The following is a 16,543-nucleotide window of genomic DNA, read 5'->3' on the forward strand; positions in this document are numbered from 1 at the left end:
CATGATTCATTCTTTGTCCGCGATGTACTGGTGCGCGCATTACCGAGTTCCACAGAACAGTCATGATCCTCCTCGATGACAAACAAGTAGAGGCCCTCGAGGCCCGGCGGATAGCAGAAGAACAGGAACAGGCGAATGTGTGTCTTTTCATGTCCTGGGTATTCTTATCTAAATGGCCAAATCCCCTGTAGCAAGAACCTCCTCCAACATATGCATCACTACAATCAAGTCCTTCAAGCTCTGCGCTGGTAGCCAAAACCGTCAACTATGTGGCTATCACCCGAACACACGCCTCCGTAAAAGAGATCCTGATCCTGGATCCATCTGTCTTTGTGCCTGTCTTTCTGAGGCCTCCACTCGCGCCAGGTGAAACAGAAGAAACTCGCAAAAATCTCAGACTGGAAGCTACTCATGGCCATGTCCACGCGGATATAACCCTTGTCGGAAATGACGACAATCCGAATGAATCCTCTTCGAAGAGGAACAAGCGCGTCCTCATGAGCATGAAATCAACGCATGGAGGGATTGTAGCTAAAGTTGTACGTCGATCTTGCCTCTATGCATGACGTGTAGCCGTGAATGCTGACTTCATAAAAGCATGGAGGGACAGATCGAAGTTCTTTTTCTCTTCATGCACAGGCAGTAAATGGAGACATCCGTCTGCATCTCCCACGCACGTTCCATGGACCACTCATCGTCTCCCATAGACATGGCTTAGTTAGGTTCTCGGATGCCGTGAACCGGAATCTCACAACGTTTGGCGAGGTGGATAGCACACGCCGGTGCTTCTTGGGAGACTTTTCGCGATGGAGCGATGCGGGGAATGGCTGGCCCGGCGATGAGCTTGTCGTCGAAGTCCGTCATGGGAATGTTAAAATTCATTACGACGACGATGCAGTAGGATCAACAGTAAAGTCGCGGCCAACTCTTCTAAACCGGATTTTTGGATTTTGAGTGGTCAGTGAATTCTTTTTGGCCATATAAGCAATGCTGAGAATATAATTTCAGTTGGTAATGTCGATTCTTTGTTCGCGGTATCTAATTCGGTTATATGTAGGTGGATTGTATATTTTTGTATCTCGTCAGAATAGTATCGACTCACTATCAGCTATTGTACCCCAGGTAGAATATATTTTCTTCTTCCTGTAATGACCATCGGATTGTCGAATTTCGAGTGTCGTATCATGGCGAACTCGGGACAGCATGGTCCCATGCTCTGTCTGAGGATGTTTGTAAAGATTCCGAAATTTGTCGGAGGAATCTTAGCCTTGAACCTAATCTCCATCGATTGGGCTCCGTTGCCTGCGTACGATAAAATATAAACACCGCGCCGACACTTAGGAAGCAGGATGCAGCGAGGCCTTTCTTCCTCGCTGAAACTCTTTGTCCTGGCTCGACCTTCACTATCTCCGAGCAAAGCTTGGTTTCCAAAGGTGTCGTGTGATATGAACAAAAGGGAGAAAGCTTCCCAAAGTATTGGTTTGTTCAACTCATTGCCACTGAACACTCATATTTAGAACATATGTGCTTCTCGACACTGACTCGATTACTGCCTGAGCGCTCGTAAATGACACTTATCTCGTAGAATCATAACTGCTCCTGGAGCTTAAGGAAAAGCCATTGATACCACGTGAACCTCAACTGTTCGCCGATTCGTGAAACTCGGGGATGTTGATTATCAAATGCGATCTCGGGACCCATACGCAAGCCATACGAACGACTCCGTACCAGATATAAGAAGCCCTCTTCTGTTTCGCTATCTTTGCTACATCTCTGAAACAAACACCTATCTGCAAAATTGTGCATCACCTAGCATGGCAAACGTTTTTGTGAGTTTTCTGCTTGCTGATAAACCCTATATGCGATTTGTGTTCGGGTTACGGTGGACTGCCGCCCGTTATTATTATTAGCGCCCAGATGACTGACACTGACTGTTGGTCCCTGTTCGCTTAGTTCGACATCACCATCGCGGGAAAACCTAAGGGACGCATTGTCTTCAGGCTATACGATGACGTCGTGCCTCTGACCGCCAGAAACTTTCGTGAACTCTCCACCGGAAGAAACGGCTATGGATACAAGGGCTCCAAGATGCACTTTATCGTAGAAAACTACATTCAAGCCGGAGATTTTACAAAGGGTGATGGAACAGGTGGAAAGTCGATCTATGGCATCAATTTCGACGGTCAGTGGCCTTGTTCAAACATCCCGACGTTGTCACCGTACGCGAAGAACTGATTTTATACATTATCTTGTTTTTTATAACCCATAGACGAAAACTTCATCGCGAAGCACTCAAAGAAAGGCTTATTGACCATGGCCAATGCAGGGAGGAACACCAACGGGTCTCAGTTCCTGATTACCACCGCGGCAACACCCTGGCTAGACGGGCATCATGTTGTATTCGGTATGACATCTACCTTGGCTGCGTGATGACAAGCGATGACGTTTTTTAGGCGAAGTGGTAGAAGGTATGGATACTGTGGAGGAGATATCAATGCAAGCAAGTACATTTGGAGCTCCCAAAAAATTGGTGGTAATTGCAAATTGTGGAACCGTGTAGGTAGTATAGATACAGCGCAAGGTCCGCAAACCGCTGCATTCCTAGGATCCAGTGCCTGTATAGATTGAGTTTCGGAGATGTTGAGCATGCGAAGGATATTTATACGATGATAGATAAAGTGACATCAGGTATCGAGGAGCGCAGTCGTTAAATTTGCAACACGTCAGTCCCTTGGATAAAATATAGGTGGAGCTGAAGATAGGCGCGGTGGGTCAGAGAGTTCTATGCCACGAAAATTAACTTTAGCACCAATCGAGGAGACAGCTCAGGTACCAAGTGCACGAGGCGAATGATGTTACAAGTGTTCAATAACGATATTCATATACTACGCTTTGAAGTTTACATATCGCACTTAGACAGTTCCTGACTTGGCAATGGTGACCTTCTTCGATGTCTTTCCAGATGAAGATCCGAGCTTCTCAATGGCCTTGACAACATCATATCCCTCAACGACTTCGCCTAGACGGCTAGTCAGAAATATAATGCCTTGAAGTTATTCAATTACATACCGAAAACGACATGGGCACCATCCAACCAGGAGGTAACGACAGTCGTGATGAAGAATTGGGAGCCGTTGGTGTTCTTGCCAGCGTTGGCCATGGACAAGAGACCAGGTTTGGTGTGCTTGAGCTGGAAGTTCTCATCTACAATTGTCTCCATGAGGAAATTGATGAATGAAAATTTGGCGTGTAAAAACTGACCAGCAAACTTCTCGCCGTAAATGGATTTTCCACCAGTGCCGTTGCCCTTGGTGAAATCTCCTCCCTGGAGCATGAATTGGGGGATCACACGGTGGAAGCTGGAACCTGCGTATCCGTAACCATTTTGGCCAGTGGCGAGTTCACGGAAATTGCGGGCGGTCTTAGGGACGACATCGTCAAAGAGCTTGAAGACAATGCGGCCGGAGGGAGCGCCGTCGATTTCGATATCAAACTAGCGACAGGAGAAAATTATTAGATTCGTTATCTGATCTTCCATCGCGGGGCAATCTCTCTCTCGCTATTACCGAAGCGTGCAGGCGATTGACATCCACGCCACACTAGACGTGGATCCTCCCTGCAGGCCTGGATCCCAGGATAGCAGAGAGCTTTGAGCCGAAATGAAAACTTACGAAGACGTTGGCCATTGTAGATCGATGTGGATCGTAACAGAAAGAGTGGTGCTGCAGATTGTGCAATCACCTCCTGCGTTTATATGAGCTCGGCTGTTACCGGTTGTAGATCATTCATCATCGAATTTGCCGGATTCGTGATCTCCGACCCCATGCGTCTGAAACGAAATTGGTTCGGTGGGGATCATCCTCGACGAACGTTCCAGAAGCCCGACACCTGGACGAAAAGACAGAGAAAAGGAGCGAGCTCCAAGCAAAATTCATCCAGCAGAACCCAAAGCCACCCAAGATCCAAAAAACACACAAAAACAAGTCATTGGATAATCAGAAAAAAGACAAATCAGACAGAACACATCTTGGCGTATGAGAGAGAGACGGTCGCCGTGTCATATAAGCGTCATCTATTTTTTGTGAGACCGTGCAGTGTGGATACAGGAAGCAGAGCACCATGAGCAGAGAGGCCTTCTTCTGTTCAAATCTTCCTGAGCTGAACACTGCTCAAAGATGGGATCATTTCTCCGAAATGCTATGCCCGACTCTGTTCACACAGACTCAACAGAACATCGCTTTCACCGGTCTAGTCTTTGAAAGCCATGTTCGAGTGTCGAGCATATCTCGGTTTCGTTTCCAAGATAAGATTAGATCATGACAACCTGCGTGATCAGGATTACATACGCCTGACTTTGTCCGATGGCAGATGCAACCTTGGTTTCTTCTGGTCGCGACGAATCCGACGACATTGGTTTCGCCAGGTCCGCTCCCAATCCAATCTTGTAAAGCCAGTATTCCTCATGGCCACAGATTACTCAGACGTCTCCTTGGTCAACGACAGCCAAAGACTTGAAAGTTCAGAGCATAGTCCGCTCCTTTCCAGTCGCGAGCCAAGGTCCGATGGCTTGCCACGAGTGAGATCTGCGTTGGAAGGAGAGGCTTTGAACCGTGGCGACGGTGACCGTGAGCTCTCGTTTGACACAAAGTCCGTGTCGCCTCTCATCCCGCATGTAAAGTAAGACATGGAGAATCGTACGACAACGTTCCTAAGGACAAGCGACAGTTGGGTGAGATGTTTCGTGATGGGAGTTCGCGGGGCACAGGGACTGACTTGTGACCTTTTGTAGGACTTTTTAGTGTTGCGTTCCTCATTTTTAACCGTATAATTGGAACGGGGTTAGTTGGTTTTACCATCAACAACGTGACAAGCATCCTAACGTTATCCCAGAATCTATGCTACGCCCAGCAATATCTTGCGGTCCTCGGGAAGCGTTGGTGTATCGTTGATAATGTGGCTCGTGGGTGCATCCATTGCAGCATGCGGAACTGCTGTATACGTCGAGCTCGGCACTGTAAGGCATGCCTTCTAGTTCTACACCCATATTTAACCATGCTTCTAGGGACTTCCTCGTAGTGGTGGTGAAAAGAACTATTTGGAATTCATTTACCGTCGCCCCAAGTTCTTGGCTACCTGCACGTTTACAATCTATACTCTCATTATGGCATGTCATTTTTACTTCTATAATCACCCAGTCTTACGTTCGCCTTGATCTAGGGTACGGCTACCGCAAATAGTGTGGTTTTTAGTGAATGTATGCGCAATGAAAATATTTCTTTTCTCTATCGACACTAACCAATGTGTTTTCAGACCTTCTTCATTCTTTGTCGATTGAACCTACTTGGTTCAATACACGGCTTGTGGCATTCCTTTGCTTGAGCTTCGTTTGCTTGATTCACGGCACACGCCTTCGTTGGGGTCTCCGACTGCAGAACACTCTGGGACTATTTAAACTTGTTGTGTTGGCTTTAATCTCTTTATCAGGGATTCTCTGTCTTTTAGGTCTCAGTCATTTCCAGGTCCGTGAAGGCTACGAGAAGCCTGATAATTTCAAATGGGAAAAGTTCTGGGAAGGCTCGGGCACTGGACTCAACGCATTTGTGAGCGGCGTCTACAATGTCATCTGGTCTCTGAACTGGCCTTCTCTTTTTCTTGAATTTACTAACTGAAAATATCTATTCCAGGTCTTTCGTCGGGTACTCGAATGCTAACTATGCCTTGTCTGAAGTCCGTGATCCTGTTCGTACTATAAGACGAGCGGCACCTCTGGCCATGCTAGCCGTAACTTCTGTTTATGTGTTTATCAATATTGCGTACTTCGCAGTCGTTTCGAAGTCTGACATTTTGGAAAGTCGACGGATTGTTGCGTTCGTCACATTTTCATCTTTATTGCTCGTCAACAGCCTAATATCTTCTCAGAGCTTTGTATTTTCGCAACTTGTTTGGCCCTACGACTGAAAAGGTTGCTTCGAGGCTATCCAATGGAAATACTTTACTGACTGATCCTGTAGACTCTCAGCTCGTTTATCGCTATATCAACGCTAGGGAATCTTCTGTCTGGTCAATTTTCCCAAGGCAGAGGTGTGGAAGCCTAATTGACTTGCTCAACCTGTACTGACTCATGGTGTATAGTGATTCAAGAGCTTGGCAGAGAAGGCATATTGCCCTTTTCTGCAGTCTTCGCTAGCAATAAACCTTTCAATGCTCCTCTGACCGGCCTTTTCACTCAGTATCTTGTATCTTGTACTTTTCTTTTTGCAGTTCCACCGGGAGATGCTTATCTTTTCCTTATCAGTCGTGAGTTCTTCCAATTTATGATTATGTCATTTCTTCCAACATTTGGATCACCTATCCAGTATCATCTTATTCACTGTCACTTATCAACATGCTTGTATCATTTGGGCTGCTCCTTCTGTATTCGAAACCATATTTTGCTTGGGGATGGAATCCCCCCTTTCAAGCCCCTAAGCTCCTTGTCATCCTCTTCTTCGTTTCCAACTTATTCTTGGTGACGATCCCTTTCTTTCCGCCGATGCCTGACTCAAAAACATATACACAACTTCCGTATTGGGTGAGTAATTTTTTTTTGATTTGTCGTCTTCTGTTTAGTAACTTTTACGTTCTTCATTTGTCTTATTCAGTCGCATTCGGCTGGAGGTCTTGCCCTCTCATTGCTCGGTTTTAGTTATTGGTATGTTTGGGGCATATGGCTTCCAAAACGGAAAGGCTACCGCCTGGAGCGTAAGTGGGCTCTCCAGGACGATGGGGTATCTCGATATATTTTCCATAAAATCCCCGCATCGACGCAGTAGATTTGCTAATATGTTTTAGAAGAAATGTTCAATGGGAAATTGAGGACAGTACAGGGTAATGTCGTAACCTTATTTTTGGGCCTTCGAGGCACATTGTTGACTGGTCACTGGCATTTTTCAATTTCTCATGTTACTAACATTTAAATTGCCACCAGTTTCTTTTTATGCCAGTTCACATTACTTTCAGACAACGACCTTGTCCAATTGAAGCCTTTCAGTCTTTCTGGTTAACTCCCTTTCAGTATTTTCTGGCATAGAGCACTTTAGGCTATAGCCAAGGACCATGGAATGATAGTCAGATAGCCACATTCTGACTTATCATCAATGGCTCCGTGAATCCATTTGGTGCTTCCGCCTAGTCTAAAAATACTCCTCCATATGAACGTCACTCAGGACACCCCTCAGTCTTTATCTTTTGAAAATACGAGGTAGCATGAGGTTAAAACATAACCTTGGCTCAATTTTCAAGTCTTTTTGAACGGTTTTAAAGTCTCGAATGCCTTATCATTTCTACAGCAAAATCGTACATAATGACGGATTTGCCGATATAATTGATGCGATCTTTATTATTCAATAGGGGCCGAGTGAGCATGTAGCTTTATAACTTTGTCAGGAACAGCCTTTGGGAGCTAAATAAAACCCCGCCACCGGCAAGCTTCGCTTTTTCCAAACCCTCGCTCCCGCCGACTCGCTCTGTGCCCACCCTGTCTTTCTCGTCTCTTTTCCCCTCCCCTTTTCATGACATTCTTCGATGACCATGAAGTAGATTCAAAACGGCAGATGTGAGTTAAACATGCACTCCTAACTTTGGATACGCCATTGATCTGTCATTGGTAAACCGGTAATGGTCGATGATATGCGTTCATAAGACTGCTCCATAATTATCTGCATATCTTTGCCATCAGTCAGTACTCCTTACTTTAGCTTTTAGGCGTCGTCATACCTAATGCGGGCGAATCAACAGCTTTCCTATACTATGATCATCTTATCACAGCAGGTAACGAGAGCATCCTACTGTCATTTTGGTCAGAAGAACAAAGTTTAACGCGTCAATGAATCTCTAGGACAAGAAATCAACTACCTATGGTTGGGACCCAAGAATAGGAGCACTTATTGGTTCTTCTTGAATCGCTACATTGCATTTTTTGGTAACATAGTAGTTGTGGCATTGGGGTTTATGGACCTGAGTACGCAGGTACGCACTTTTCATTCACATTCACGACAAGGGCTTCGTCATCTAATGATGTTTTTATTCGACAGAGGTAAAAATTTACTGTTCATTTGGCATGTTTGACAGTACTTATTTCCTTTCCGGATAAAGCTGTAGTCGCTTCAGCTTGTTTCGGCAGACATTACTCATTGTCAATCAAGTCCTAGTGTGCAGTAAGTGCTACATCTAGTTGCAACGATGTCATCTCACCCGTTGTGGATCACGTATCAAATCAGTTTTGTTAACACTACGCATCTTTGCCTTATATGCGCGTTCATTGAAGGTATTGGCATATCTGGTTGGCAGTGGCTGTATCCTCCTGGCCGTTACTTGCGTATGTCACCGGGCATCTTCTCTTCCTCCAAAGGCTAACTTATAACACGAAGTGGGTAATGTTTGGTCAGAAGAGTGCACCTTCCGAAACGGCTTCTGGATGTCATGTCGCCTTTTCATCGATGACGTACGTAGGCATAGCTGTTTCTCTGGACGCATGAAATTCACCTTATTTAATCAGTTCAGTCCGTGCGTTGCATCGCCTTCAGAAGCTGTGTTGTATAATGATTGGTATTCATTTTACAGGCCTCGCGGCCGCTTGGGAAGCCCTTTTCGTTTACGACTCGATCATATTCGGTCTAATTGTTGTAAAAACCTGGAGGGCACGACAAGATCATGCGATTACAGGAATTAGTATACCGTTGATTTCACTGATTCTCAGAGATGGTATGCACCGCCTTTGCTCGCCTTGTTAACCACACTGATGACATTTTAGGTGCTGTGTATTTCGCGTATGAGTCATTTTATTCATGTTATCTGGGAAGTTGTACTCATCCACTGATGTCTTTAGTGTGATGGCTCTTTGTAATCTCGCTAATATCGTGACTTTTTATGTGAGTTCCCTTCCGTATGTTTATTGTCTGCATTATTAAAGGATCGATAGCTGTGCGGTGTAAGTCTTTGACCGTCTTCTAAGTTGCCATCGCCAGGCTAAGTGAAACCTGATAATGATAAGCCTTTCCTAAGAGGCGGGCTATCAACGTTTGCCAGCAGGTCAGTGTACCAAACCTTACCACTATCGCTAGAGTAGCACTTACGTTATCTTCAGCATGTCCGTGACAATGATGTCGCGGCTGATGCTCAATTTGCACGAAACAGCGGAAGCTGGTATCTACAGTACAGGAATCACTACGACAAGGAGAAATCATTTGGAGCAGGCTACAGACCCCACCCTCGATATTGTACCTCCGTCGGCGGTGTCTGATACGGATACCGTGCAATCTAAGAGACGTAAGCAGCACTAATGGTAATCGAGATGCCCACAGGAAGCCCCGTATCTCGGGCAGATTATGGACTTGGCCCGAGTAGAATGGTCCGCGCAAGCGGGTGTACCGCACTCTTTTGTATCGTTATAATGTAGCAGTAGTATTCGTATTCATATTTGTAAATAGAAGCATAGATTAATACAAGAATGCCAGTCATTTCGCTCAACATATCGTGCATAACCAGTGGAAAGCTCAATCCAAATGCCTTGTCTTTGCTTGGTAATTGGCACCTTACTTCTTCTCTTTCAACAGCTCTCGCGCTTGGGCGGCTTCGTCGGGTGTTGAGAGGATGAAGTCCCTCTTAACAAACGCGTGTGGTTTGTCGACATCTTTAAACCCACGAGCCTTTGAAATTTCTGGATCGTTTATAATTTCGGGTTTCTAGGAATTTTATAAAAAATTCATCAAGTCTAGTAAGCTTTCCACCCGAAGAAAGTTTGGCCAACACTTACCACGATCAATGACGATTTTACCCCAAAGACGACGTCAGAGGTGAGATACGGATCACCTTCAAAGAAAAGAGACGTGGTGACAGATTCAAAGCCGGGTGCCTGATAAAATTTGATGCTGTTAGAGGCCTATAAACAGAAATAACAGATATGAGACTGACCGCAATTTGGACGTGGAGATGAGCTGGGCGGAAGACATGTCGCCCGAGGGCGGAAACCATCCTACCGACAGGACCGTCGCTTGGAATGGGATAGGATACCGGCCTGAGATTACACTATGATTAACAACTGATTGGGACGAGAGAGCGGATAAAATGTCATACACCACTGCTCGGTAAGCAAATGACCCATCTTCTCCAGAACGAAGACGTCCTCTGCAATCTGGTCCATCCCTTTTGTCGTACTGAGTTATCCATTACATCAATTCATCATGTCCCGGTGATTATATCTATCAACATACCTGTGTGTCGTATAAGCCATGTCCATCGGTTTCCCAAGTGTCGATAACGGCATTCGGAATTGGGTTTCCGCGAAAATCCAGCACACGGCCTTCTACATACATGTAGTCACCTTTGCCTTCAGAGGCAATAGAACCGCCGTGCTCAACTATAATACTTGTCATTTAACGTAGAAGATAGGTGAACCAAGTCCACACACTGTCATGAGCATCTTCGGTAAAGAATGGACCGAGAACAGTCCCTTCGGTTGCCTGTGGTGGCTTTGTATTGTTAATGGAATCTACCAGGATGGAAACGCCTAGGACATCGGACAAAAGGATAAACTCTGAATAACGGTGCGTTGTTCGTAAATGTACTCGGATTCAGAGGTAAGGAAAAAGGGCTATACCTTGACGGAGGTCAGTACATTTATGTCCTGTCTCCGTGAGGAAGTTGATTGCCGTCCTGTCCACATAACTCAATACAACGAAGGACTACGCTAGATGGTCACGCACATCCATTCATCTGTTGTCAGTGAGGTTTCTCTAACGAAGTCGTGAAGGTGGCCGATCTGATGATGGATGACTTGAAAAGTTGAGTGCAACATGATGCTATTTTGACTGACCAGCTTATCGAAAATGAATTGCATTCTTTCGTCCTTGCCTAATGAAAGAGCAGCAATCGAAACCATAAGAGAAGCCCAATAAGACAATATCGACTATAAGCTTACAATTGGCGTTCATAGCCTTGACATTCTGAGTGATGGTGTCGTGGGTCATATTGAGGTTCTTTGGTAGTTTAGAAATGTCAATGCCATGTTCCTTGGCCTTTTCGGCTGCATTGATAATCGATTCCATGCTGACGTTTCGAAGCGTCGATGAAAGTTGGGTTGAAAGCCTGAGGACTGGATGCTGATGCTAGAATTTATATCATGTCGGACTCTCTGGCACTTGAGGGTTGTATTAGAAATCATAGAAGAAGTTCCCATATGCGTTCCTCTCGTGGGTCAGCGTGAGACTGTCGATCCTAGAAGAATGTGGTATGAATTATCCAAGGTTCACTCCTGGTTTTACGGAGTATGTCCCGGGACGAACTGTTCCACTAGTCTAGTCAGCTAACATGACAATTTTGTGCCAGCAATTGCCCATTGAACATACTGCTACTCGGGCCAATTACGCGTTGACGAATGTTGAGGGTCAATTGAAATTATGAAGATGGAGTCTGTTTTGTAATGCAGCTCAAAGTATCCAAAGCATTGACTTGAAATCGGATGCTCAGGGCATATATTCAAGCCTGGTTTACGCCATAACAGTGACATCAACCCAGCAACAACCGGATATGAAGGAAACAAATCATCCGTCTAGGTGAGGAACGGAGACCTTGAACTACTAGGCTGCAGTTGAACTTACAGCTATACAAAAGAACCCAGCACAGATATATCATAAAATATAACTTTGATAGATCCCCAACATTAATACTGGATTTTTTTTGCAGAGCTTCCACTTGGCCCAAGAGTAAAACGAGAGTGTTTAAGTTGGTGAGAATTAACTGGTTTAATTCAAGTCCAGCTCGGACCACAAGCGAATGACGAATCAGACTTCGTACCACATGATGTGACACAAGTGTGACTTAGTAGTTTTCTTGTCACGATATTGGATTTGCCACTTGCTTTTGTTCCACAACCATTGATAACTGTCGTTCATTTAGGTTTTAAATGGAACTCAAACGTTGCACTCTATAATACTCCGATAATATTCAAATCGAAAATTAACGGGCTCACTGTGTTGGAACGCACCACTAGTATGCGTGTCAGATGCGTGTCGCAAATCGCCGCATTAGAGCCAGAATATGTTTTATCTTCGTGGACGCCATCCAGTCATATGTCATGGGTCAAGGGTGAACTATGGATTAATTGATTATGGCTTACAGAGAGTTTGTCACGTCTTACACGACTGGCATGAAATTAAACCTGTGGTTTGAAGCGAACTTCATGAAGCAGTGGGTATGCTGGCAGTATAGATGAAGAAGGTAAGCGGTGTCTTGCAGTGCTTTAACTACTATCCTGCCATTCCTGACATCGAAGCAGATTAATACGATAACGGAAGCCAATCACATTTGTCAGTTTTTTGGAGGATCCCTCCACCTGTGCTCCTAAACGTGTCAGTCAGGCCTGCAAACCAATGCGCGGTGTATGAACATGATTGTCTCTATTTTGGGGTCGTTGTTGCAGAATGGTAAGGTCAGCGTCATATAACGGGAGCGAATTTAATGTGATATGAATTCATTACAGAAGCTGTTTATAGTGGCATGTCAGTGGTCATATGCTCTGGTGACTCGACTATGGCGGTACGTCTTCTTTGAGCTGTGGTAATCAACACCCTATATCACAATGTTCTTTTTATGAAGACTCCGATAACGACTGACATTTATCGATTGAAGTCAGATATTCTGCTCGTCCAGCAAGTATATAATCTGGTCTCCCTTCCTCCCCATCGGTCGTATCTCCCACAAAGGTTTTCGAACAAGTTCGCAAAACATCATCATGTTCCAGTACTTATCGTTATCCATCTTCATATCTTTAATGGCTGTAACAGTTCTATCCGACCCAACCGATCTGGCCGTCACGGTAAGTAAATAACGACTACATTTTGCCATGAATAATAATGAAAGGGCCGTGCCCAATAGGCGAGTTGCAGCCCCGATAGTCAACCTTGTGGTTTTCGATCAACATGTTGCCCATCTGGGTGAGTGTACACGAATCTTAAAGCCAAAGAAAATTAATTTAATCACTTTTTTCACATTTGAAGATTTAAATGCAACTTTCTTCGCGGTATTCCTATATGTTCCAACCCAAATAAGACATCACTATCTGGATTTGATTATATTCCATGCCCTGATCCTTATTCTTGTAGGCTGCCTTATCGATTATTGAAATATTTAACTGCGTACACTAACTCGGGCATCTAACCAGATGAATGCGATGCTATATTGGGCATCAGAACTGGCTTATGTTGCCGTAAGTCACATAACCAAACATGATCCCACTAGTTAAGACTATTAATGAAATTGGCTGCAGCAATTGGTAGCGTCTGTCGTGTGCAGGATACAAGTGACGTTGTCAAATGCATCAACGAATTTGGAGAGACACAATCTGCAATCCCCTCATCGACTACTGGATTCCTTCCTTCGGTCACACCTGTTACGAAGGACGCTGTATTCAGTCCCACCCACGCTTGGAATACTTTACCAAACAATCACAGCTGCTCCACGAGTAAGACCTTTTACACGACGAGCACAATCAACGCTAGTGTTACCATCAATTATTCAGGTATCAGACGCTCTTTCCATCTTAATTTACCTTTGACCCAGCGTATATGTAGGGCCAAGCATTATGATCAACACAATCACGTCGCCTAACGGTGGAGTTCTTACTGTTAATGTGGATGGCTTCCTCACCGGCAGTGAAATCGATACCTATGTGGCACCTACCAACTCGTTTCCAATCTGCTTTCCAGTTCAGTTTCCTCCTTTTCTATCAGTGCCACCGGGATTTGGATCCAGGGATAGCCACACCATGATATTGACGTTCGTCGGCGCTTCCAAGGACGCTCCTCGAGATTCTGAAAGCAGCGTCCAGTTATTGTCTTTTGCCCTTCCAGATCATGATAATGCATCTAGACTGAGAAATGATGGCTCATGCAAGGTTGTCATCGGATTGACGGGTTATCTGGGCTACATCTTAACGATGTTTGCAATCTTTTTTTTGCTTGTGTAGCGTTTTCATCAAACACAAAAAGTATCAATAAGTCACAATTTACTCTATTTACATCGGCTCTAAATCGAATAAATTATCAATAGGAAGTCGATACTTTACGGTATCCAGCCGTTTACCACTACCTCCCTTTCCTCTATCCGTCTGTTACTTTGTCGTCCAAACGCGATCCCTAACGATGCCCTAAATAATATTGTGTGTTCCACCGGAATGCATGCACAGTGGGAACGGGGGGTTTAGTGGTTTTGGCAGTTGTAATCACAACTAACCAGGTCGAAGCTTCCGTCGTTGCCAAGAGAATCAAAAACAGCCATGTTCGACCCCTGCGAGAACTTCATCATGTCCAACTTGAAACGGTGACCCGCATTCGGCGACGGCTGCATTCCATAATCGCCATTCTTTTCAGCTCCCTCCATGAGAGCGATCTGGTCCTCGTCTTCGATACATACATTGCGTTCAACTGCCTTGACGTGTTTTTCATATTCCTTTGCGACTCGCGATAAGACCCAAGCCGATTTGCTCGTCTCCTTGTTCTGGATGGTTGATCGCAAGACTAGCTTCATCCTATGTTCTCTTGTGACTTCGTCTGTACTCTCCAGAAAGACATACGAAAAATCAGGTGGTGCATCTACACCGATGCTGCTATCGCGAGGTTGGATAAAGGGGAGCTCCATCGAAAAAATGCCCAAGGTATCAATGTGATAGCGCTGGCAGATCTGGAGGAACTCCGCAAAGAAGCGGCGTGATGGTGGAATATAACGCGTATGATCCTCATCTTGGCTAATCAGTTTGTGCTCGAATTCTTCGAATTTGCCGTCCACGAGCATCCAGCTAGTCGCGGCGATGCACTGCGCGGAACCAGAGCCGGTGCTTTCATCCGAACGAATTGGGGAAGAGATCGTCACACCCTCTGCCCCATCTTCCTGTATGTTCGTGACCATTCGTTCGCCTTCATGAAGAGCGTGGTGGCGGTGAACGAGGCATATTCCAAATCGACCTGCCTCCTGTCCATCCAAAAATAGCCGTCGGAGTTCTCTCGTTTGGAAAAAATCGTAAAGTTTCGTCCATCCCTCGTTGCTCAGGACCTGACGTCGAAGCTCTTGGTTGGCGTCTTGGACGAGGTGGAGGCGATTGTAGGATTGATAGTTGAACTTGAGCTCCGCGAGGTCCTCCACTCTACCAACTAGCCACGGTTCCTTTGTCGATCCAGGAACCCAAGCCTCCGGGACCATGTCACCTTGGAGTTCGCCTCTTCGGAGCCACCTGGTCGTACGCCCACGGGGGAATCCATTGCAGGATCCCCGCACAAGGAGATTGTCAAAATCAACTGTGCCTCCGAAAAAGTCTAGAGAGAAAAGGCCCAACCCGGTGAGGCCAAATTCCGTACAGATACGATGGAAGTTTCGCAGAAAGCTCGGTGAGGGTGGCGACGGGTAATGATTGCAGGTGACGCCCGTCATGTCGTTGTACTCGTACTCCATAAACTTTCCATCGACGAGCACCCAGCTAGTTGCCACGATATGCCTAGATTCACACCATTCTCTTGCCCTGGGCAGAGTAATGGAGGAGAAAGTAGCTCGAATATCTCGAGCTGGCGCAGTGTATGTGTTCTCCGGCATGGATGTGACTATACGTTCTCCTTCCTCAAGAAGGATGCTGGAACGGTGCGCGACAAAAATCCCGAATCGGCGTGCTTCCGCTCCCTCCAGAAATAGTGTGCGTATGTCGTTACGACCGAGAAAGTCCTTCGCGAAATCCAATCTCCCTAGCTCATTGCACAGTCGGTCATGAGCTTCCGTTATGACAGGTAACTTGTTGCACCCGTCGACGGTCAAAGGAGATATTTTGGTGTAATTTTTGGGATTGAAGTCGGGAATCATGATGGAAAAGAAATTAACTTCAAAGGACGAGGGATTATAATCAGTTGGTGAGTGGGAGACTTTGAGTTGGTTTTTGTATTTTCACCCTAGGTCAGTTCAATTTTTATACTACGAAATGTGCGACACGAGCAAACTTCAGGTATACTTCTTGAAACCAACAGGTTGCTGCACATCCTTAATACAAACTTATTTGGATAAATGTGTCGCAGGATTGACGCTGTAGTAGATGAAAAGACGGTATGTACTCGTTCAGGAGTTCATCGTGTGCGTTGTTTTGTCTAGTAAAACGAGTACAAAGAGAAGGAGGTTTATTTATAGCTCACGAGCGCCCAAGGAACCAATCGATGAAGGACTCATGTTCGCCATGCGGTTACCTTTAACACTAGACATATACACTGCGTTAGCCTCATGTAAATTCAAAATATGTCTGTCATGTATGTATAGCAGTATCATGCAGCCACGCCCTGTCGCGCAAACTCATGTTTGGGTGTCGTCCTTTAAGGAACCTGAATCGGTGATCATGACTAACGCAGTGTAAACTGCCGGAATATGCGGCAGAAAAAGCACTGCACATTCGTGTTGCCGATTCATTGTTTGAACCGTAAATTGCCTGACATTGTAATAGTGCCTGATTAAACATATATGGCGTTTCAATTGAATATAA

General features: G+C 45.3%; 7 protein-coding genes across 7 annotated transcripts; 5 read left to right on the top strand and 2 right to left on the bottom strand.

The window, feature by feature from the left end:
- Positions 1 to 62: 62 nt before the first annotated feature.
- Positions 63 to 954, top strand: JR316_0009797 (uncharacterized protein; the record flags this gene model as incomplete). Its single annotated transcript, XM_047895481.1, has 3 exons — positions 63 to 137; positions 192 to 539; positions 640 to 954. 3 exons carry the CDS (start codon positions 63 to 65, stop codon positions 952 to 954), a joined length of 738 nt encoding a protein of 245 aa, XP_047745200.1.
- An 860-nt stretch (positions 955 to 1,814) lies between these two features.
- JR316_0009798 (cyclophilin peptidyl-prolyl cis-trans isomerase Cyp2) lies at positions 1,815 to 2,430 on the top strand (the record flags this gene model as incomplete). The annotated part of the gene is made up of 3 exons (XM_047895482.1): positions 1,815 to 1,829; positions 1,954 to 2,182; positions 2,270 to 2,430. The coding sequence occupies 3 exons, from the start codon at positions 1,815 to 1,817 to the stop codon at positions 2,428 to 2,430; spliced, it is 405 nt and encodes a 134-aa protein (XP_047745201.1).
- Positions 2,431 to 2,912: 482 nt separating this feature from the next.
- On the bottom strand, positions 2,913 to 3,686 carry JR316_0009799 (cyclophilin peptidyl-prolyl cis-trans isomerase Cyp2; the record flags this gene model as incomplete). The annotated part of the gene is made up of 3 exons (XM_047895483.1): positions 2,913 to 3,019; positions 3,070 to 3,493; positions 3,672 to 3,686. 3 exons carry the CDS (start codon positions 3,684 to 3,686, stop codon positions 2,913 to 2,915), a joined length of 546 nt encoding a protein of 181 aa, XP_047745202.1.
- A 776-nt stretch (positions 3,687 to 4,462) lies between these two features.
- JR316_0009800 (High-affinity methionine permease) lies at positions 4,463 to 6,095 on the top strand (the record flags this gene model as incomplete). The annotated part of the gene is made up of 9 exons (XM_047895484.1): positions 4,463 to 4,625; positions 4,679 to 4,729; positions 4,790 to 4,838; positions 4,891 to 5,014; positions 5,063 to 5,121; positions 5,510 to 5,626; positions 5,685 to 5,867; positions 5,920 to 5,962; positions 6,012 to 6,095. 9 exons carry the CDS (start codon positions 4,463 to 4,465, stop codon positions 6,093 to 6,095), a joined length of 873 nt encoding a protein of 290 aa, XP_047745203.1.
- A 290-nt stretch (positions 6,096 to 6,385) lies between these two features.
- JR316_0009801 (uncharacterized protein) lies at positions 6,386 to 6,812 on the top strand (the record flags this gene model as incomplete). The annotated part of the gene is made up of 2 exons (XM_047895485.1): positions 6,386 to 6,571; positions 6,642 to 6,812. 2 exons carry the CDS (start codon positions 6,386 to 6,388, stop codon positions 6,810 to 6,812), a joined length of 357 nt encoding a protein of 118 aa, XP_047745204.1.
- A 1,602-nt stretch (positions 6,813 to 8,414) lies between these two features.
- On the top strand, positions 8,415 to 9,320 carry JR316_0009802 (uncharacterized protein; the record flags this gene model as incomplete). The annotated part of the gene is made up of 8 exons (XM_047895486.1): positions 8,415 to 8,482; positions 8,537 to 8,544; positions 8,602 to 8,742; positions 8,792 to 8,807; positions 8,867 to 8,909; positions 8,960 to 8,968; positions 9,032 to 9,069; positions 9,125 to 9,320. The coding sequence occupies 8 exons, from the start codon at positions 8,415 to 8,417 to the stop codon at positions 9,318 to 9,320; spliced, it is 519 nt and encodes a 172-aa protein (XP_047745205.1).
- Positions 9,321 to 14,146: 4,826 nt separating this feature from the next.
- On the bottom strand, positions 14,147 to 15,879 carry JR316_0009803 (uncharacterized protein; the record flags this gene model as incomplete). Its single annotated transcript, XM_047895487.1, has 2 exons — positions 14,147 to 14,182; positions 14,269 to 15,879. The coding sequence occupies 2 exons, from the start codon at positions 15,877 to 15,879 to the stop codon at positions 14,147 to 14,149; spliced, it is 1,647 nt and encodes a 548-aa protein (XP_047745206.1).
- Positions 15,880 to 16,543: the final 664 nt, after the last annotated feature.

Source organism: Psilocybe cubensis, chromosome 9, assembly GCF_017499595.1.
Source record: "Psilocybe cubensis strain MGC-MH-2018 chromosome 9, whole genome shotgun sequence".
Taxonomy (NCBI): Eukaryota; Fungi; Basidiomycota; class Agaricomycetes; order Agaricales; family Agrocybaceae; genus Psilocybe; species Psilocybe cubensis.